This window comes from Bicyclus anynana, chromosome 14 (genome assembly GCF_947172395.1).
Source record: "Bicyclus anynana chromosome 14, ilBicAnyn1.1, whole genome shotgun sequence".
In the NCBI taxonomy this organism is placed as follows: domain Eukaryota; kingdom Metazoa; phylum Arthropoda; class Insecta; order Lepidoptera; family Nymphalidae; genus Bicyclus; species Bicyclus anynana.
In genome coordinates, this window is record NC_069096.1 from 4,008,058 (window position 1) to 4,032,901 (window position 24,844).

Consider the following 24,844-nt stretch of genomic DNA (forward strand, 5'->3'; position numbering starts at 1 on the left):
TTTCAAATGGAAGAATGAGTTATGGTCATTTGTATGAACTCACATACGTTTATTGACTTATTTCTATCAGATCACAATGGAAATTCCTTTTTTTTTCGAAACATTTCGATACAAAATTAAAGTTTTGCATTTTTTTTAATTATATATCATATTATCAAAATCATAATGTTTTCGTAAATCTCGTGAATCCAAGGATTTTTCGGGATAAAAGTAGCCTATGTGTTAATCCAGAGTTAAATCTATTTCCATTGCAAATTTCAGCCAAATTGGTTCAATAGTTGCGGCGTTAAAGAGTAACAAACATCCAAATATCCATACAAACTTTCGAGTTTATAATATTACTAGGATTAATGTTTCTTGTTGCCAATGTTGGTGTATCAATAAATAAATAAATAAATTATCTACAGAACCTCATTGACTTTGAATACTTCTTACATTTAGAAATGTTTGTTTACGGGAGTAATTCAATAAACTACAGCGATGTCAAATAACGACCTCCTTCATACGACAAAGAATTCGAAAATCGTTAGTTAAAATAACAATTTAGTTAAAAGTAACTGAGCAGTGTTAATTTAGTTAGCATAAACCGTCCATCCGTGCCCACAGTCGGGCAAAGGTCGGTTATTATATTAATAATCATTTTAATTTTATTCCATTTCGCCGCGGGCTCCAGTACCTATTCTTGTTTCTCATTAATATCCAAGAAGGATTTTCCTCGTCATTCAATATTTTAGGTGATTTTCTTGTGTTTGTTTGATATTTAAAGACTTGTTTTGTCGTATTGTTTTATTCGTCGTTAACAACCCATATTCGGCTCACTGCTGAGCTCGATTCTCCTCTCAAAATGAGAGGGGTTAGGCCTATAGACCACCATGCTGGCCCAATGCGGATTGGCAGACTTCACACATGCAGAGAATTTAGAAAATTCTCATGCAGATTTCCTCACGATGTTTGTCCTTCACCGTTTGAGACACGTGATATTTAAATTCTTAAAATGCACAAAACTGAAAAGTTGGAGGTGCATGCCCCGGAACGGATTCGAACCCACACCCTCCGGAATCGGAGGCAGAGGTCATATCCACTGGGCTATCACCACTTCCGTAACCCGTGACCCGTCATAATTTTCAAACCCCGAATGGTCATTTCTTTTCCTCAAAGCTATACGTCTTTTGGTAACGCATTCATAATAATTACCGCGTGATATCATCAACGTTGTCTGACCGGAAGGCTTAATAGGATGATTAGGAGCTTAACTTACATGTAATGCGCAATCGATCATTTGATATAAGTACCTAATTAATCATTTGATAACATTTGGTTTACGTAGATATACGAGTACTTAATGCTTTAGTATGTTTACACTTGTGCACTTTCATTTTAATCCTACGGTTGTACTTATCACTATAGCTTTTTAAAATTACGTGGAAATTTTTTTTATTCTTTAAATGTTAGCTCTTGACCACATTACTTACCACGTGATTACTTACCATCAGATGAGGTCATCTGATGGTAAGTAATGATGCAATCTAGGAAGCAGGCTAATTTGTTCGGAGGAGAATGAAAATCCATACCCCTTTTGGTTTCTACACAACATCGTACCGGAACGCTAACACCAGCACCTTGTGACTCTGACGTCCATCATCTCTTCGAAATATATGACTTGCCCATTACCACTTGAGCTTTGCGACTCGACGGAGCTATATCAATAACTTTGGTCTCCTCATTTTTGATTTAATCCCGCAGATGTATCTACTTAATCATGCGCCAGTAACTGTTAGTGACAAAGTGTAGCAACCTTCAACCTGATATCAATTAACATTTTATTATTTTAATAGTTCTTTGACATTATAGTAGGTTTTACTTATCAACCAGTCGTATAATTTTCTTTTAAATTGTGCCGTAGGTAACGCTTTAATATCGAAAGTCTTCTATCAGTGCGCGTTGCCAGTAACTTATCACTAACGCTTTGCTACTATATATAAAAATAAATGATATATTAAAATAAAAATAAATGATATATTTAAGATTATACAAATCAGTAAAACCTGTAACAATTTTTTTTTATTCTTTACAAATTAGCCCTTAATTACAATCTCACCTGATGGTTAGTGATGATGCAATCTAAGATGGAAGCGGGCTAACTTGTTAGGAGGAGGATGAAAATCCACACTTCTTTGGGTTTCTACACGACATCATACCGGAACGCTAAATCGCTTGGTGGTACGTCTTTGTCGGTAGGGTGGTAACTAGCCACGGCCGAAGCCTCCCACCAGCCAGACCTGGACCAATTAAGAAAACCTCAATCGGCTTAGCTCGGGATCGAACCCAAGACCTCCATCTTGTAAATGCACTGTTCACACCACTGCGCCACGGAGGTCGTCAAAAACTAAACTAAACACAATTGTATTATTTTTTGTTTTCTTAATTCATCATTTGTTACAAACAATATTTGACCACGGAATCCCAAAACATCATGACGTCTTGTTACGTATATCGCAGTTTTGTCGTGAACACTCTCCAGTCTCCAGGTGGTCGAGTTAATAATAAAATATTGTCCAAAGTATTGGAAAACTATTCAAATTTTAAGTAAATTAAGGCTGAGATTACATGACTTTGTTAATGTCCTGTATAAAGATATTTTATTAATATTTTTGTTTGAGTATTATTTTTTGTTGTGATGCTTCTTAAACCGGAGTTAATAATGAAAAAAAATAATTATCAAAAATTTAAAATTTTTGTATTGGAATTAAAAGCCTCCTTCGAGTTAGTATATAAAAAAACATAAAAAAAACAGCTTTCAAAAGTATATAGACCTACTATATACTTCTGAAAGCCGAAGATGAATTGAAGCAAAGAAATATATTGAAAAAAAATCTCATTTGTGCACTACACCTTACCCCGAGTGACCTCAGTTACCCCGTGGCGTGATAATAGATTAGAAACGACGACATCCATCCAATGATAATAATTATTGACATGCAATAATCATTGAATATTTTAATTTAATTCCATCGTGCGCCCGATTGGGCCGTTATAACTGTTTAATACGACGCATGAATATTGATAGCGACGGCGACGGCTCATGTTAATTAGATTTTCTTTAATAACCCATTAGGAAAGGGAAATGCCTAATCATAATTATATTTTGTTGATAACAACTTTGTGCTTCAGTGATTTATTAACCTGAAAAATTCTTAACATTGTATTTGAAGTTTCACTTAGTATAGAACAGTAATTTAATAAATGTTACCTTATCTTGCCTTATCAGCCGGTAGATGTCCACTGCTTATTCAAGTTTTTCTTTATACCTACAGTATTTTTTTGTAAAATATGTATTACTATTTTTTTACTGTTGTTATTTTGCAAATGAAAGTTACATGATTATTTTAATGGGCATCATCTAAAGTAAATTTTTATATTAATATACTAAAATTTAAATGTGACTGTGGATTTTTGTCTGTTAAGATTTCAGGCTATAATTTTTCTATCAAAGTAAATAACATTAATGCAAATGCAGACGCCGGCAAAAGCTAGACAACATATAAAACTATTCAATCACATAATCAAAATCCTAAATTCCTAACTGTGAATACGAGGCTCGTAACATAAAAATACCACGTGTCGATTCAATATTAATAAAAAAAAGCATCCTAAATGACACCTCAAAGTCAAAGGGCCCAAACAATTCTAAACAAAATGAAAATCAATTCGCCGGCAGGCAGCGCTCGTCCGTTCACTACCTGAAGTTTTTGTACTATGTGATAACTCAGTGCGCCGGCGCAGCTTGCCACGGACGCGCGTCTTACCGCGTACACCGCGCTTCACGGGTCTCACAGACCCTGTATGTACACTTTGAACCTTCGTGTCACTTTGTCGTGTCCTTTGCAAGTGTTACCCACACGGTCACGTGTTCGTGTTTTGGTTGTTCAAACGAAAATAGAACTATTTTAAATTTATGCTCACCTAGTACTGAAGTGCAACTATAAAACTATTTTCCGAAACTGAAAAGTGTTTTCTCTGGAGTTTCGTGTATTGAGTGTTTATTAGATGGATTTTTGCGTGGACTTACATATTATTTAATAATATTAGATTTTTTTTAAATAAATTGAACGATTTACTTGACCTGATTGATTTATTACGTACTGTAAGTGTGTGATTAAAGTGACATTAATATTCCATGAGAAAGCTTATGTTGAGCAGTTTTGTTGGATCTCGTGTATACAGCAGTGATGTACTTGAAGATGTATATAAAATCGGAGCGGTTCTACCAACAGCCAGACAACCAGCCGCTCAAAGAAGAGGATAAATGTTTCTCTGATTACGACGAGGAGGACGACCGTAAGTTATTATACTATATTCTATAGTACTTGATATAGCATGCTTGTAGGTATTGACAGAACAAGAGGATGAGTTACCTGGTTTTAAGAGTGTAGTATCCACTTTCGGAAAACGGTTCAGCCTATGTAAACTGATGGAGCATCAGCAATGCAAAAACATATTATATTTTGCCTGTGAGTGGTTGCTAAGCAACGGTTTTTTTGATAAACTGGTTTCGAAGTCGTTTACATCACTGTAAATAGTTTACGCTATTGTTATCCCGACGCGACGTACCCTAACACAAAGTTCTAGTGCTGTCAACTTACTACGACTTCTAAATAAAAAACGTTTACCAGTAATAGAAGAGTTAGGTTTAACTTTTTCTCTGTATATATACGGAATAAATTGTATGTTAGTAGGTATAAAACCCGCAATTCAATTGCCCTGCGCCCGTCATTGTAATGAACAGGTGTTAAGCCCGAAGGTCCTACAGTACCTTTAGGATCGAAACGTAACAAAACTAAGTAACTTTGTTAGTAACACTTATGTGTCCGTCTGTAGCATAACTCTCGAACGAATAGAGCGATTATCAAAGTGATTTTAAGGAGAAGGAACTTAACTATGTACCTACCTACCTATAATATTTTTTAAAGTTCATCAAACCCTTTTTACGTTACTTACGATGGGTTTTTTAGCATATCCTTTGTTTGAGAAACTACATAGTGTTTTGATAAAGTTAATTAAAGTCAAAGAATTTATATTTCATTTATTAATTTATTTGATTTGGAACTACAAGCAAAATTTGCATAATTATTTTTATATTGAATGTAATAGTCATTCTGGAACACTCAAGACTATTATTAATTACCAACCCGCCATTAATAATTATTTCAAGCGGACGAATTCTCATGCGTCCGCTGATCCAACTACGTTTCAAAATTTCCATTCAGTCTGATATTACACATTCATAAACATAAATTGATAGAATTTATTAAAAATGAAGTTTCTAGTTCATTTAACAGATCTAAATTGACATTTTTCAGTAATAATAAATGCTAAAATTTATTCAAATTTAGCAAATTAAAATGATTAATTGTTTCATAAATGTTAATTTCCTTTAGCGTATTAAGTTTCTATCAGATATGGATGTAATTAATCCAAGCGGGCGTAGGTACCTACAAATTATAGCAATTAAAGGAAATACATATAGTTTATAAACACGTATAAATAATAAATGAAACGACAAGATCTTGAAAGTTTTATACTTGATCGTACAAAACTTAAATGGCTGTTTTTTGGTTTTTCAGTAACATCAGTTTTCGATTTTTCAGTAAAAAAAAAAAATTTAGTTATTTAGGAAATAACATATAATTATAACGATTTATTGCAACAAGTATTTGCACGTCTTTGTTTTTCGATTAACTTCTGATCTGTGATATAAGCGAGTAGGTAATTCAAACAAAATGTAGATTAAATTGTAATAGTAGGGTACTTACGGGTGAAATTTGTCTACTTTTTATCTAAGGTACTTTTGATCTCCAAATCTTAACGTAAACGGGATCTATGTAGGACTCGACAAACTAGGTATAACCAATCTGAGAGATCGTCAGTCATGGTCCGTTACAGATCTTAGAGCAACGTCCTAGGTCGTAGAAGAAATAAGTGAAATCTGTTGCGATCAAGTGATCTCTTCGGTATATTAAATGCAGGAAAACTATTTTTTACCGCATGCGCGAGTAGCACGCAACGCGTTGATGTCTTCGGTACGCCGCGCTGGTGCGACGTCCGCGCCACGCTTTCTTTCATACATTATCATTTGATATATTGAAGAGTTATTGCTCGGTTACAGTTAATTTATACGCTACTAGCCGACGGCCCATGGTTTCACCCAGATAGTTCCCGTTCCCTTGAGAATACGGGGATAAAACCTATGACACTCACAAATAACGAGGTAATAGAATTTTCGAAATCAGCTAGGTAGATCCAGAGATTACCGCCTACTATACCATTTACTTTACTTCTTTATAATTTTAATATAAAACTCTTTATTGCGAATTTTTAATTGATGAATAATTATGAATAAAAAATTAAAGCTTTAGAATTTATTTTAATTACAATTAAGTATAATTATTCATAGAAAAAATTTATATAGATGGTACTGCCGTAAATTACATCTACAATTCTACACCTATACCGATGGAGAACTAAATTATTAGACATTACTACAACCATGTATCACATATATACCACAATAATCATTTGCAAGGATTGTCAGGAATGAATTGACGATCCGTTATTCCAAAAAAAGGAGGCTTACTAGAGGTCTTAGTTAGTTACAGTTACTAGCATTTCTTTATAACCCAACATACCACACCAAAACAGTCGTTATCACAAGACTGGTTACTCAAACTGGTACATAAAAGAAATGTTACGAAAGCGGCTTACATACAGAGGACCATAAAAAATTAAATAATGAAAAAAAAAGGTAAAACTAAGCCGCTCAAAATTAAACATTGCCTGCTCCCACTTTCACATTTACCAAAAGCCAGGTAACCTTAAGACCTTCAAAAGCCAACAATGGGTAAGCAAAAAGGTAAATACTTAACCGTGCCAATTAATGGCAAACAAAAACTGTGCGGTCGGATCAAAGTGTTTCTTTTTTTTTTCGAGAAAAAGTCTGAAAGATTAGGGCAGATTCTATTGGACGCTCCTAATTTTATAGCTGGCTTAAGAAATCCGACATAATTTTAAACTATATTTTAAGTGCATTAGAAGTCATAAACGCATGGTTGAGTTTTGTACCTATTCACACTCTGGTATTCTCATCATCATCATCATCATCATTCAATGGACGTCCACAGCTGAACATAACCCACTTGTAAGACCTTTCAAACAACATGGTCTCGAGCCACCAACATCTAGCGGCTACCTGTGACCTGCATGATATCATCGGTCCACCTTGTGGGGGGTCGACCAATACTGCGCATTCCGGTGCGGGGTCGCCATTCGAGCGCCTTGGGTTCCCAATGTCCATTAAACTATGCCCCGCCCATTACTTCTTCGCTTTGACTCTTTGACCTATGGTTCTTCTGCGAATCTCCTCATTTATGATTCGATCACACAGAGATACTAAGTGACTCTGTTCTCTCCTATAGGTTATGATTTTCCACTTATAATAAGAAAGTTTGTGTGTTTGTTATATTACTAAAATATATTATATTGCTCTTATTAGCTGTGGTAATTGTAGATTTTTATAGAAAGCCTTAAAGTATTAAGGCAGGATATTAGTGCAGTTAAAATCTCTGGTTAACTGTACAGGTCATTGAACTATTAAGACTTCGTTGTAAAACGAGACGTATCATTTAATTAAACAAATAGATCAAAAGTGCAAAGCCTTTGTCGTTGAATAAGGCAACTACACACTTTCGCCCAATTCTCTTTCCTATTAACTTATCTCAATAGTGTCGGTTACTATAGTCTTATATAAAACTCTTATGTGATGCAACTTCTTTGTATGTATGTTAATTTAACAATTATGCTGCCTTATTACATTTCTATACGTGAAGTAATTACATCCAATCTTGATGTATAAGTATCCCTCTAACGAAGTTTGATTAGTATAGTCGGTGTACGGTAAAAAGAGTATGGGGAATACTGTGTAGGGTATGGGACATGGGTAAATACTTTTCTATATTAAATACAATCAGTATTTTCAATTTCATTTAGTGTAGGTATTATTCTTTAAGCTGATTTAATGTAAAATATTGTTTGACCACGAACATGACATTTAAAAGTCAAATCAAAGTTTAAATGATCCAATCCGAAGATAAGTCATACACTTTGTCCTGACATTGCCAGTATACGTTACAAGTATACGTAGATATACCCTACACCAACGCTCCTGACCTATAGCGTAATTCAGAATGAAGCTACTGATTTAACAAAATAACAGAGAAAATATATTCTAATAACCACGACTTGGATTTAGATCAGACAAAAATTTATATCATAACGTAACAAATCCGAAGTTTAAAGAAATTATGCACTGAAGTTTTAGAGAATTATTTACTTATTTAAAAAAACATCAAAAAAAGGACTAAATACCGCCTACAATTATATTTTAAGTAACTATTTACTATTCGTTGAACATTAAAAAACCCCGAAACCAAATACACTTCCCACAGCATTGCAACAATGAGCTTTTTTTCAAAAAACCTTTACCCTTATTTCTCTCATTTCGCCCGTTTCACCCCCGAGCATGTCTCGACATGACAGTACTGAGTTTCTAACACAAAAACCGAATTACAACTGACCACGCATAAAACGACAGTACACTGAACAATCACCCTTAACCTATTGTAATAGGGGATTTAAAATATTCTATAGAAGTGCAGTTTAATTTTGCATTAGTTTCTAAGCATCCCTTAATTCTCAGAAAGGACAATCGCCCCCATTATGTCTACCTGACCGTTAGAAAAGAAACGTGCAGGTAAAATTGACCTGTAGGTTTTGCTTAATTTTTTCAAAGGGCAGGAAATCGCGACAAAGGCCCTTCGGTCACGGTGTAGGGTTTCGGCAGGTATGGAGTAAACAGGCTTTGCACGCAGACAATGTGAAGCAAGTACGATGCACTTATTGTTACTTGTATTTAGGATTAAAATGTTGACAACTCCATAAAGTAAAATCTACCGGTCTTTATTTCGCTACTCTTAAGGTCTACACTTACTAAATCCTAAAAATTATATATAGAGTTTCTTCAGAAAGAAGTTTCCATACCTGGTTGTCCGATTATAAATGCAATTTTTATGTATGATGATTTCGAGAAGTTTCTCAGTCACACATAAACTTATTGACAAATTTGATGAAATTCAAACAGAGGAACCACAGAGCTAGATTATAATCTGGAATAATAATAGGCTATTTAACAATTTATTTAGTAACGCCTGCTTCTATTCAAGATGGGCTATTATTAACACGCGATCAATCACCTGCGGAGTATAGATCCTAAATTTGCGCGGGCAAAGTCAGCTATTATATTATAGTATAATTATTTTGCGTCAGAGATCTAGAAGAAACATCACCATGTGAAATAATGTGGTGATATATATAATATTTATTAAAATTCATCGAATATGAGTTTTACAATAAAAATTTACCCAATATATTTTACCATAAAGACGCTTGACTGTCTAATGTAACTTATATTATTGAAGCGAAAGATGCATAGATATTTATATACTCAATCACGTCAGAACAGTTTAACAGATTTGAATGGGCAATGAAAATATTCCAAAATATCACAAACACTTATTTTAATCGCGGTGAAATCGCGGGTCACTGTATTTTATTCTTAAGGATATGGCATTATACACAAGCAAAACAGCGGGCAACAACTATAGTAAATAACAAAAGTCGCCGTTTAAAATTTCAAACAAACCAGTGCGTGTGACCGGCAATAGGAATTAAAAGAAAAACCGGTACCGCACAATTTGCATGGAACGTCGATAATTTTCCCCGGCGATTACAACTAATTTGTAATTCCGTTGATACGCGAGTGCATTATCGAATAAATTTCGACGGGCAAGGTCGGGGTCGGGGTCTAGGTCGGGGGTGAGAGAGGTCGCCGCGGATCGTGGGAGGGGCTGACTCATCGGAGTTTCGATACCTCTGACATTTGAGCCTTGAGCTCGACCGGATCGACGACTGTTGCTTTTTACAGTACAACTTTGATTCTCTTTTTTGTATAGATACGGTTTGTCTTTGTAGTCGTGTGCTGTACACACAGATGTGGTTCTTTGGGAAACTGTAGAAGCGTTAGCATTGCAGAAACATGTTTTGTAATTATCATCTGTTTAAAGTGGTTACTAATAAACCATGACAAGAACAATGGAATAGTTTAAATATGCACTAAGATATACTACTAGGGTATGTTTAATAATATACAATTGGTCCCCACTTTCACAACCCATATCTTATCCGAAATCCAACAACTATTGGTGAAAAATCAGTTTTTAAATGACAAAACCGCATTATAATCGATTCAACCGTTTACATCCTACGATGCCACAGATAGACATATATGTGTCAAACTTGTAACACCTCTTTTAGGCGTTGAAGGTTAAAAAGAAGATATCACAATAATTCCAAGTTAAAGACATAATATACAAACATAATGTCCTCAATCGTACACATTTGACCTGCGACCTGACATAAGATTTTAATGCCCACATTACATTATTATTACACCTCATAACTAAGCTTTTATTATGAGCATGTTAGTAGAAAGTTCTATAAAACATCACCAACGCGATTTCCATGTAATGACTTTATTATTCGAAGTTACATTCTGTAAGTATTTATCTCAAGCTTACAAAATTTTAAACACCATAATGAATGCCTCTCAATACGCGACGCGCATATATAATTGTCCACAAAAGGTTTTTATTACCTTTAAATCTTTCGATATCTTAATCAGGTGCTATCTGATCTGTAAACACGTAAAGTTCACTCTGTCCCCGTACTATTGAGCGGGGGAATAGTTTATTAATGATAAGTCTCTTTCTTTCGTAAGTGATTTAGCCATCTGAAAGATGAGTACAACGTCGTATGTGTAGTTAGGCTTCTATCCTAATTTCGTGGATGTTCCTGATACTGGTACAGAGCATTATGCTTTGTCTCCTCCTAAAGTATAGCTAAATTTTGGAATGAACTTCCGAGCTATACGAGTACCTCGGAAGTGCTTTTCACTCTACTCGTCATTTTTTCACATATGCTAGGACGTTCTGGAATGTTCTCTGTTTTGCGTGATTCTCACAACTTGAGTATATTTATTTATTAAATAGGGACAAATACAACTATTTCTTTTAATATATCAATAAAAAGATTCCAGCTACTAACATAAAATTAAGAATGAAGCTTACATTAAACTGAACTATAGTAACAAACTGGCTGATTTACTAACCATCAGGTAAAATCACCGTACTAGCGGACGACCGCGAATCGTCTGCGTGAAATTCAATTTTTGACATACCCCGCGGGAGCCATGGAATTTACCGGGGTGAAAAGTATATGTGTCAATTCACAGTAAAATCTATTTCCACTCCAAATTTCAGCCAAATCTTCAGTAGTAGCGGCGTTAAAGAGTAACAAACACCCAAACAAACATCCATACAAATTTCGCGTTTATAATAATAGTAGGATATAAAATTTGGTCTACCGGTAAAATTTCATAGCATTTTGACGACGATTATTTTCAAGTAAACTCTTAGCTCTTATTTCGAAAACAGGTACATTAAAATTGTTTCTCTTAATTTGAAAAGAAAGCCTTTTAGTGACGGCGTCTTTAGGAACCTATTAAATTGTACTTAAAATAAAAAAAACATTGATATTATAACTGTTTAACCAGTGTCTTTTTTACAACTCCATTAATGTAGTAATTAAATATTTTACATAAATATAACGATTAATGTTGATCATTTTGGTTTTATTATTTTGGTAACGTGCATTAAAAATTAAAACAAGGTTAACGGGTCTGGTCATACGATCATTTTCAGTTAAACAAATTATTTTAAAAGTAATAAAAAACCGAAGTCAAAACTTAGATCCCTATTTATTCATTTAGGCTTATTATTTTTTTTTATATTTAACCGATAATTCACATTTTGCCATTCTAGAAAAATGAGAATTTATAGTGAAAGTAAATATTATTTAAAACAGAACCCATTTATCCATTTATCCAGTCCCTCATTTAGTTTCCTATTTATCTGTCTGTAAAGACTTTACTGAAGAAACAAAAAACTAACTACTAAAGTAATCTAAACTTTACAACTAAACGAAATGTCTTTCCTAGTCCAACTTCCATCCATTTCAACCAACAAAAGAGTTTAACTCCTTTTGTTGGTTGAACGGAAACTGAAGACTTTGAAACTATTGAGCGGTAAAAGTATAAATGTAGATATTTAGGGTATAAAAGCAGGACGAGCAAGTTTTCACGCACATCAAATCAAAGACTAAAAACCATTACAAGGTAATCAGTAAGTTGTGGGATCGTAAAACGACTATAACTCGCGAGCGCGGGTCAAACAGCCAGCCAGGTCGAAGCTTAATGTCGGTGCCACTATTTACTACATAATGACTGATTTAGATAGACGACTACATTCTTCTCTGTCTTAATTAGTATAATACGTCACAGAAGTTTATCACTTGGTTAGGAAAAAAAGAATTTCTCATTCTATCTATAATATACGTCACGCTATCGCTTACTTGGCAAGGTGAACAGAATTTTACACAGTCTATATATTCAACACTAGCGGACGCCCGCGACTTCGTCCGCGTGGAATTTAGTTTTTCACAAGTCCCTCGGTAACTATGGATTTTTCCGGGATAAAAAGTACGTATGTGTTAATCTAGAGTAATATCTATTTCCATTCCAAATTTCAGCCAAATCGGTTCCGTAGTTGCGGCGTTAAAGAGTAACAAACCTTCCAAACAAACATACAAACTTTCGCGTTTATAATATTAATAGGATGTCAATTTTTATACGAGTTCGATGCTCCCGCGGTATTTGTGAAAAACTGAATGCCACGGACGAAGTCGTGGGCCTTCGCTAGTTGTTAATATAATCAGAAAAGGTCACGAAGAATGTTTAATTTACGACCCAAAAGTCAATTAAAGAGCATCGAACTCGTACAAAAGTTGACATCAAGCGATATTTCCAAAATGCTGTAACAGGTTCTCGGATCTCGCCTCACCTGTCCGTGTTGAACGAGCCGGGCGGGCCAGTGCACACACATACCGTGTTTATGTATGCCCACCAGCCACCTGCGAGTAAAGCTATGCTCTCACTGAACGGGGCCAAAGTTTCCTTAATATCTGCAAAATCCGAGGAAATATGTGACTTAGCTTAAATACAACAAAATGTGTATTTAACAAGCTTAAGTTCCCTATTCCTTTTCAATAAAAAAATATTTAAAAAGAATTAACACATTACGAGTATACACCGGTAGTGGGAGAGAGCGGGCAGTCTGTCTCGGGCATCGAAAGGAGGCGGACGTGTGCTGCTGGCCATTATAGTGTAGTGGTGAGACGGTGACTTACTGCTATTACAGTAAGGTCAAGGGACCTTACAAGTGGCGACGAGGATGGGATCTGTAAGGTTCCTTGTCCGTACTGTAAGCTATTACAGTAAGGACAAGGGACCTTACGTATGTATTTACAAAATATAGTTAAAAACAAAACTATTACAAATCTGCAATAGTTTTATGTTTTACTGTAGTTTAAACCAATAAAATACAGTAATACCTCGACGGATATAAGCTCAAACACGAAATATCTTGGATGCAGTCACGTCGGTTGAGCTATTCTAGTACAGACTCTATAATAAATTGGAAGAGAAAAAGGAGTAGTAATTAAATTTAAATAACGAAACAGCCCACTTATTGAACAAACAAACGTATTTTTTTGGGTATATGTATTTTCAATATCAGTTAAATATGCCAATACTGGGAGTATTTTCCCCTCCAAGTAGTTGGAAAATACTGTGGTAAAATAAGTTCGATAATAGGTCCAGGGGATGGGGATCAAACCACGACTCTCTTTGATGAGTCCAGTTACTTTGCCGTTGAGCTATTGAGGCTTAAGAAGAAGAAGAAGAAGAAATACTTTATTGCACACAAAAATACAATTATAAATTGAAACATTAAAAACATAAATTAAACTTAGCATGCAAAGGCGGCCTTATTACTATAAGTAATCTCTACCAGGCAACCCCTGACAAGAGAACTTGCGAAGAAAGAGCGGGAAGGTGCAATACATTATATGTAATTATATATATAAATAATTTAAAAATATATATATATATATATATATATATATATAAATATAATATTGGCTTATATTCATACAAGTTTACAAAGTGTTTAGTTTAAGGCTTGAACTTGAGCTTGACAGTTTTTTTGATGTCGGGTAAAAATGTATCAGATAAGTGATAATAATTAACCAAATCGTTAAGATATTATGGCGTTCTATTTTGACACTGAGTTAAATCCATCCATAATAAAGTTAAATATAGTCGCATCCTTAGTAAAATCGTTACACCTTTATAATAGGCATGTTTATATTCACGCCAACAAAACATTCTATTGTCACTCATATACAGAATAAGGCTTCCACGCGTACAACGTGCACTCGAATCATTTGTATGTATGTCCTCAACTTAAACCGGAAAGCCGATAGTCATCGTTGTCGTCCGGTCGAGAGGTCGTCAACGGGTCACCACGGCCAAAGCTTAAGCCAATATTTGTCTGAGGAGTACCAAGTTTTGTTTAAATCCACCACAAATAGTTGGACCCCTCTTTTACTGTTAACGGTTAACTGTTAAGGGCCTTTATATATATTTTTTAAATAAAAATATAATTCGTTATTCACTTTCTTATAAATTTTATTGGTTGAATGATAATAACTTAAATAAGAATTAGTTGCATTCTTGCAACTCAATTCAAACTATTGTAAACATTTAGAAATAAACACGTATTTATTATTATTATTTCACCGTACTGAATTGTAAAAATATAAATATAATAAATATTGCGCAATATAATCCATAAATATATTATTATTATTATAATTATTAAACAATTTAAATCAAGACACTGCATACAAAGTTTTTCCCTTGGGATAATGCATGATGCTAAGCTAGCAATTTGTTGTATGCTTATCGTGAACCTTGAATCTTTGACCATTGTCTAATAAATAAGTACTTAAGGTGTACGTGAAGTGGTACCACCTCATTAATTTAAAATATTGTGCACGTGGTTACGTAATATTAAACTGCTTGTATACGACACTTTTTAGAAGTTTTTAAGACTGATTAAAATATAACGACTATGATAGATAGTTACCTGCTTTAGGTAGCCGAGGTTACATTTAGATCTGTTTTTCTTCTTAAAACTATTTTCTTTTTAATGAGGAGTGTTCCGAAGAGCTGTTTGACTTGGACGCCTGGTATTGTAACTACCAGTTGTTTTTAAATACCAATTTTGTTTTTTTTCGCCAGTCACTTAGCTTCGCGGCAACCCTTGTTAAACTGTATTATACGACTATGTGCTTAGTTTTAAACAAGTTTGCAAAATGGTGGTAAACAAAAAAAAATCTTGGCTTTGTGGGCTTTTCTCGGACTACTTTTGGAAACTTTACGTTTCGACTAATAAAAGTGCTTGTAAACTAAGCATAATTAAAATAAATGTTTTTTTTTTTTTATAAAATGACAAAGGTCTGGGGGAAAAAGAAGAAAAAATAAATGATTAATGCGTTACTTATCTCAGCTACAAAGTCCCATTTCTAGATAGCGAATGTATACATTTTTATTAGGTATCCTTGCTTGAAAGCAGTGTGGCCGAGGTTTAAAGGTGGTTTTTAAACATGTTTCTGTTGATCCGTGGCCACACTGCCCCCGTCGTCCTTGATCTCCACGGAGGTCAGATGCTGACCGCTTACGCAACTTATGTATCGATGAACGGAGAATAATATGTTTTTGTGTTGTTGTTTTTTAACTTGCATTTTTAGATATTAATATTTATGGCAATACCATCCATTCCATCGAGGAGATTCTTAATTTGAATTTTAAGATACTAAGGTTGAGTTTTGGTTTTATATTACTTATTGTTTTGGTTTTATTCCAAAAAAAAGTTACGATTTCTAATGCAAAATATTTTACTAAGTGTTTACAGAATTCATTATTTCCTAATTCTAACATCGAGTAAGTTTAAACGTACTCGATGTCAGAATTAGGAAATAATGAATTCTGACCAATAACGACGCAAATATAACAATATACAAAAAGGTGCCCATATACCAAAATACTTAACTTGGTTTAACATTTTAATGCCATTGAAAAGGAAAATAGAAATACAACAGTTCTGTTATTTAGAAAAAAACATCTAATAAAGGTTCGTAGATGGAGTAAAAAATAATAGTAAGACATTCATCAAACATTTCCGCCCTATGAAAACAGCACTTACGGCAGGCGTCCGTATCGGACGCATCGCATAAAACGGATTTTAGTATTATTTGTATATAAAGTCATTCCTCCAAAGGCATCCAGTGATCCGGATCGTACGGATCACATCGGACTGATTTTATCTATCATTAAATTAAAAATCTGTTTGATGCGATGCGTCCGATACGTACGATGCAGATTAATGGACGCCAACCATTAGCCATTTGAGTTCCATAGTTTCCAAGCGGTCCTCGCTTCTGATATTTAATAAAAAAAATGCAGAATTTCCTCCTGAAAAGCTACTCATCTTTACTTACGTTGTATTAGAATTCATGACAAAAAGTTACTTCGTTTACTGCATACATAAAAGCAGTCACGAGTTCATTTTAAATATGCGTTAATACAACAAACCAATTGTTATGAATAAGTACGTAATATGTCAATGACTTCAGTTCATCTTTACATCTGTGAGCCCTTAGAAACGCTTCACATCTGCTGCGGTCCTAGTACTCATTTGGCCAACATATTGGTCCAATGCGGCCAATATATCAAATTGAAAGGAAAATGGCCCGAAAATGTTGACCAATGTTCATTGGAACCCGACATTGGCTCACATGTTCTTGGTCTTATTTGGGAGGTACGCCCACACGTGGTCGCGTGGCGGTAGGCAAACATTTCGATGGTGTTGATTTTTCTATTAAGTCCCTTGCGTCATCCCTTACCTTAACAAGTTCTATGAAACGGTAGCACCTGCTGTAGGCAGTGATATCAGCATTTTATAACTGATTTTTGGAAAGTAATTGATATACATATGTAGCTTCTCTCCATTCCTTTCTTATCCATAATAGATTCAACCAAACCGATGAGGACAAATGGAAATTGCGACACCAGGCGATGAATTGGAAGCCAGTAATTTTTTAATCTTTAGGAGACTTCATCTTGTTGTTTCCACATGTAAAGTTATTCATGGGGCTTTCTTTTGATAGAAGAAGGTTTGTTATATATATTTGAACATAAGGAAAGACAGTTATCCAAATAAAATACGAATCCCGAATCATATAATCGTATACAGCCTTAAGGTCATCGAACAGTGCGTGTTGGCAGTGATGACTTACGGATCCGGACTTCGTCGCTAACTATCGGCGTCATAAGAATGCTCAAAGTCACTCAGCAGGAGAAGGTATCAGAAATAAGCAGATCCGTAAAAAGAACAAAGCCACTGACATAGCTCAGCGAGTCGCGAAGTGGCAGTGTATAAATTCGAAGAGCCGATGGACTTTGGAGTCCCAAGGTGCTAGAATGGCGACCCCGTACAGGAAAGCGCAATGTTGGTCGACCCCCCACTAGACACGGAACGGACGGAAGACATCAAGCGGGTTGCAGGGAGCCGCTGGATGGTGGCGGCTCGAGACCGTGGTGTTTGAAAGTCTATGACCAGCAGTGGACGTCTATCGGCTGCTAATGATGATACAGCCGACCGACCGAGTATAGGGACCGTTATTGTTAACTCGATCGCATTCTGCCTCGTAGCCGCGGGAGGTTGGTCTGCCCACGCGTCGCGTGGCAGTGTGCAAACATCAATAATGTGTTGATTTTTCTATTAAAGCTCGAGTGTAGTTCGATGGGGACACTTTACGGTGGTCGATGTGATTGCTCTCGAGTCGTAGCGGAAGTCAAGTACGCGCCCAGAGTAAACAATGAAGTGCTTAGGAAATACCAAAGTTGGATAAAATGTCTCGAGGTTTTCCATTCGATTGAACTTTGATTCGATCATATTAAGAAAATATTTGAATAACAACTGAAGTTTACCGATGTGGCTAACTCCAGGTATTTAAGATGACTTTGGGATTATTAATTTATTTTATTTTGAAGAAAAGGATACAGCTAGCTAACACAAAATAATAAAACAAAATAAACAAAAACACCTATTAAAAGTTTTCACAACTAAGATTAACACGTTAAAATTTACTTAATTACCTACATATTATATAAAATGAAATACTATAAATATTGCGGCTTTGTTAGTGTAAGTTTTGATTTTAGGTACTTTTTTAATGAGTTTGCTTGTACTGATTTTTAATATTAGGATATACTAATGTACGAGTATAAGCTGAAGAGTTTGTTTGATTGATTGAACTCGCTAATCTCAGGAACTACTAATCCGAATTGAAAAACTATTTCAGTGTTAGATAGCCCTTTTATCGAGGAAGGCTATAGGCTATATATTATCCCCGTTTTCTTACGGGAACGGGAACCACGCGGGTAAAACCGCGTGGCGTCAGCTAGTATCAGGATAAAATGTAGATGATGTACAGACAGCAATCTGACTCGGTGCCATATTTTATCCATCTAACCGTTCACGAATTATAAACAGTGTAAGTAACTCGACTGCTTTTATTAAACACTTAATACTAATATATAACAAACTGACAAAAATCTCTTAGCTTCTGAAACCTTCCTAGCGCCGGAAAACGTTGATAGAAAAATGAACATTGAAATTTTCAAGTGCAAGAATATCAACATTGCACCGGAAAAGCGTTGATAGACCCCTTCTTGGTGGTCTCAAAAGGTCACTCTATCACCTGACATTGGCACGTGGCTGTTTGAACTTGGCCATCATTGCCAAGTGCTTCGACCCATCCACTGTCAACAATCATTGACCGTGCTTCGGTATTGTGTACACGGAGTAAGACATGTTTGACGAGCAATATATGATATGCACGAAAAGGTTGAGGAGGTATTTGAACTTTAATAATATTGACAAAGTATAGATGCAATATTGACCAAGTCTATTTTATAAGCCTTCTATTTTGTATACGATAAAGAATTAATTTTACTGTGGACATGTTTTTAGTCTACTTAAAAACTTTATTTGCAATATTTTCACTTTGCTATCTTTTGCAAAAACTTGAGAACGGCAACTACGACAATGCTACACGGATTAGACAAAATATTTTGACTCGACAAGGTTCAATATAATATTAACATATTTGCGTTATTCATTATATTAATTAAATTATTCATTGTACATAGTTAACTTCCGCAAACTAGCGTCTGCTTCTGTTCAACATTTAATAGCTCTTTAAGAAAAATAAATATAATTAGATACAGAAATTTCTTCTTGTCCGCTAGCTGGGATTGGTCAAGAGTATAAAATCTTAACTCTCCTATTATATTGGTACCCATGTCTTCACACTATTGATGGTGAGAATAAAAAATCGTACAGTGCGTTTCATGTAGGATGGGGCGGGTGACAGTTCGTTTCACTCTTGAAAGTTTGCAACGATAAAAGTACGTATTATGAACGTCATACAGGTGACTGTCACCATACCATGCTACCTGAAAAACACTTTAGATACGTACTATCAAGCAAGCTTTTGCTTATGCTCACTGCTGCAAACATTATATTGAGGCTAGCGATTAACACAAAATATATTTTATCTCTAAAATATCTCCTCCTTAAATTGTAAGCTGCAAATATTCTATCAAAAGAAATTACCACTAGCTTCAGAGAGTTCTGTTCAAACACAATGTCAGTTACTCATTTACGAGTAGGTACTTCAGAAACTTCACTACATAGCATATATATAATTCGTAAACTTGTATCAAATACTGGTACTTGTTACAATTCATTGGTTTAATATCCTAAATTACGTAACTTAATAGTAGCTTATGTACGTTAATAAATAACATTGACTTGAACATGAACACCAGCAATTTCAACGATGTCAGAATTTCACACGTAATTTATACATCAGTGGGCGCCTAATACTTGGCATTTAATTGTTAGAGATATCAGCATACACGAATACTGCGTACTTTGATCGTGCTGCTTTTAAACTGATGTCAGATTTAGTAAACTTAACGTGAATGTAAGGTTAATAAATAGTCCAATATGAAGAGTTAATACAATGAATATTATTAATTTCATTTTTAATTTCAATTTATTTTTTTCTAAAATGTGCTAAACCAGTCTTAGCACGCATACGTAGTCTACATCAATGTATGTTTAAGGTTTTCCTCTGAAACTTTTTTAACGATCCTGTCGAGTTTCTGCGTAGAGATGAGTAGAGAAGTCATCAATAAAAAATAAGCATCCGATGCACCACAACCTAGATTTGTGAGATTTTTGCTGAAAATAGCAATAAATAAATTCAATTTCTCGATATGCACTTCTATAGCTTAGCAAATTCGTTCGTAACACTCCAGATGGTCCGCGCGGACCGGGAGGGGGGTAGCGATGGCCCGAGCGCACGACTTCACACCCGCGCCATCCTTTACCCCTGTCGCCCGCATATCATGGGTGTGTCATCAACGAACTTGCCAAGCTTTAAAGGCTGACTGAATTAACGATGAATAACAGGCCAAATATTTATTTTATTCTGTTTTTTAGTATTTCTTATTGTTACGGCAACAGAAATACATGATCTGTGAAAATTTCAACTGTCTAATTGTAACGGTTCTAAGATAAATCCTGATGACAGACAACACAGTCTTATTAATAGGCTCCCTTCTTACTCTTTGTTACCCTAAAAAGCATCGAGTTCTATTGTCATGTGCAGTCTCCATTACATGACACGCAGTACCAACGCACTAATATGACGTATCCATTAACACTTGCTCACACCAGTCACGTAACATCTCGAAGCGCGCTCGTTGTTTGCGAACGGTACCGATCACTTAGGCTGTTTGGCGTACGCCGCCATTCGGGTCAGGTGTTGCCAACGGTACCTCAATGCTGACCCTACCACGCGGTCAATGTCAACGTCAAGCGAAAAGGAATCCTATAACCGTCGCCGGTGGAAAGTAAATCTATTTACTTTAACTTGTTATTTCACGTTGCTTACTTATGCTAAGTAAACTTTGATTTTACTTAAGTATTATTTTTGTTGAGGTTACACATATTGGTTAATTTGTGTTAACAATCCATCATTATCAACCCGTATCAACCCATATTCGGCTCACTGCTGAGCTCCAATTTAGGTTAGGCCAATAGTCCACCACGCTAGCCCAATGCGGATTGGCAGACTTTACACACGCAGATAATTGTGAAAATTCTCTGGTATGCCGGATTTCCTCACAATGTTTTTCCTTCACCGTTGAGACACGTGATATTTAATTTCTTAATATGCACACAACTGAAAAGTTGTTAACAATTATTTGAATATATTTTATTTAATACCTTACCTTATCAGCCGATGGACGTCCACTGCTGACATAGGCCTCTTGCACGGACCTCCACACAATGGCCTCGAGCCGCCAACATCCAGCGGCTCCATGCAACCCGCTTGATATCCTCGGTCCACCTTATGCGGGGTCGACTAACACTGCCATTTCCGATGCGGGGTCACCATTCCAGTACCATTTAATTTAATAGTGCTGCTTAATTCATTAACTAGCTATATTTGGATCACTGTTCAGCACGAATCTCTTCTTAGAATGAGTTATGCTAATAGTCCACCGTACTGGCCCAATGTGGATTGGCAGACTTCACACGCGTAGACAATTAAGAAAATTCTAAGGTATGCAAGTTTCCTCACTAGGTTTTTCCTTCACCGTTTGTGACACGTGATATTTAATTTATTATAATGCACTTAACTGGAAAGTTGGAGGTTCATGCCCCGAATCGAATTCGAGACTACGCCCTCCGAATCGAAGGCAGGGGTAATTCAGTGGGCTATCTCTGCCTATGCTTACCCTAAACAACAAAACCTGTGCACGCCACTGGTAAGTATGCAAGGTGCAACGGTGTCAAGTCATAAGTTCTCTAAATATTGTGTAGCTTCGCAATTCTGTTTGTTGGGCCGCAGGTTAATTGAATGCCTTCGAAGCGTTAAACGCTTTATTGCCGCCTCTAAAGCCGCAACTTAAGCCCGCCACTCCTCACTTTGTCTTTATATCACTAAATGTCTGTACTATTCGGATTGGCGGACTTTGATTACAATAATGACCTCTCCATAGCACAAGGGTGTCGTCGTCGTTTGTTTTGACGACCTCTCTGGTACAATTGGTAGTGCTATAGTTCTCCACAGAGAGGTCACGGGTTTGATTCCCGAGATTCAGCTCGAATTATGTTTGGATTTTATATTTTCTAAATTGGCTCAGGTCTGGTCTAGTCGTTGGCATCGGCTGTGGCTAGTTATCACCCTACCGGCAAAGACGTACCGCCAAGCGATTTAGCGTTCCGGTACGACGTCGCGAATTAACCATCAGAGGTATGGGTAGAATATTTTAGTAAGCCCATTTTCTCAGATTACATCATCACGAGATCCCAGTCAAAGGTAAACTTGTCATAGAACAAAAAAATAAAAAAATACGTTTCTTGAAGGGGGTATTGGGACATAAGCCTTAAGGTTCAATTCTTACCCGAGTTATTGCTCGCGTAGAATTAGTCAAATAAAACAATTTATAATATAGTTCATATTTATTTCAATAATTTAATAATATGACCTAACCGGAAATCGAACAGACGACCTTATTGTATGACATTCGAACTGCTGCGCCGGAGATGTCGTAAAAAGCCTTGATCTGAACAGCATTCGTTATAATCAACTTGTAATTTCTAACAAGAGTTTCATAGTCTAAGAGCAAGCCAAAGTTTTCCTAAGACATTTAAAATCTGAGTAGTAAGAAAAGCGAAATCGCCGAATTACAAAATATTTTTTTTATTTATTAAAGAAGATAGCGTAAAATAAATAAAAATATAATTTATTATCAACCTGTTTACTATTTCAAAAAGTTATTTCTACAAAACATTAAAAATTAACAGTCCTGTCCATTTATTCCGGTGGCGCCTTTTCCCGTTTAAACGACTTAGTGATTCAAAAAACAGAGCTCTGTACTGTGTTATCTATACTATACGCAGAGACAAATATTTATCCGTGGTTATTTTGGATGCAGCAGCCAGGCGATAACCAAAGATACCAAACCAAAGATAAGACCAAACTGTCGCTACTGTCTCTCCTGAGATCCAAAGACCACCACTAGACTTAATTAAAAAAAATATGAAATCCTAAATTGACTATTTAGAAATCAAACCCACTCACAGTTATAAAGCAAGGTATTCTCAACGTCAAAGGACTCATCAATAGTGATAAATATTACACACGATCAACAAAATTTACACTACCAGTACACTAGCTCTTTGCTTACTATCATTGCAACATAACGGTGACCATTTCCGTCATTATAATACGGGCTGACAGCTGACCTGACAAGTTTGACGGCGGAAAACATCGCTCATGGGACGCCATGACACTTTTTCGATCACTTCCTGTCGATAGATATTTCTCACAAATTCTCAAAGGAAACTGCAGATTAGATCACCTTAAGAAACCGACATAATATTTTAAACCTTTATTAGTACCTAATCAAACTAATTCAGAATTGTATAATGGTTTTCCGCTTTTGCCTAATGAACTGTACGGTCATCACTCCATTCTGAAATGTTAGATTATAGGCAATTGTATGTATATAAATCGAATGAAGCTAGGTTTGTAATAGAGATACGAAGAATTAATAACCAAGTTATGATAATCTTATGCGATATGCAACATCAAAATTTTTAAGCAAAAGAAAATAATTACTAACTGCGTTAATAACTTAAACTATGCATTTGCCCTCCTATAAATTTTAAAATCAAGTATCAATCAATATAAATACAATTTTGCTAACATTCAACGTGTTCAAATTTAACGAATCAAATTGACGTTAGGGTCCCAAAGCGAATGATGATGATAAGATAAGATAAATATACTTTATTTGCACACCACAAAGACAAAAACAAGTGAAATAAAAAACAAATTAAGAAGAGATCAGCATACAAAAGGCGGCCTTATCGCTAAGTAGCGATTTCTTCCAGGCAACCTTCGGTTTAGGAAAACTTAAGGACATCAGCAGGTGGCGTAAAACAAAAATAACCATAGTATTAGTAATACACATACATACAAATAATTTACATCCTAATACATAAACAATATTACACAAATACCTACAATAATGAATAAAATACATATCAAAATATACTAATAAATACCTTATATTGAAAAGAAATAATATATACAGATCGTCTTTACTGCACCAGATAATGAGTCTTTACGGCATTTTTAAAAATGACCAGTGTCTTTGATTGCCGTATGTTTAAAGGGAGAGCATTCCATAACTTAACGGCTTGCACAACGAAAGAATGTTTATAAAATTTCGTCTTATGATGAGAATGGCGACCCCGCAATCCCCACTAGAAAGCGCAGTGTTGGTCGACCCCTCACCAGGTGGACTGACGACATCGAGCGAGTAGCAGGGATTCGCTGGATGCAGATGGCTCAGTATCGTGATGTTTGCAAGTCCCTACAAAAGGCCTATGTCCTGCAGTGGACGTCCATCAGCTGATATGATGACGAACATTCTACTTTGAGTACCTTCTATATTAAGTACCTACTTAATTACCAACAAAACGGCTATTTCTGGTGCTAAGAAACAATGTTATGTCCCGAACTAAAAGGTGTTGTTGCCAGAACACCTGCGTTAAGTCGA

General features: G+C 35.6%; 1 protein-coding gene across 2 annotated transcripts in view; it reads left to right on the top strand.

Annotated features, from left to right (window-relative positions):
• The window catches only part of LOC112048204 (uncharacterized), a 231,820-nt gene that overhangs the window by 126,721 nt on the left and 80,255 nt on the right, over positions 1-24,844 (top strand). Inside the window, exon 1 of one of the 2 annotated variants that reach the window (XM_052885451.1) lies at positions 3,758-4,338. The exons of the other annotated variant lie outside the window; for it this stretch is intronic. Coding sequence (XP_052741411.1) covers positions 4,230-4,338 — 109 coding nt within the window. The 5' untranslated portion in view covers positions 3,758-4,229. Of the gene's footprint in view, positions 1-3,757; positions 4,339-24,844 lie in introns of those variants that run through there. 2 annotated transcript variants of the gene reach the window in all.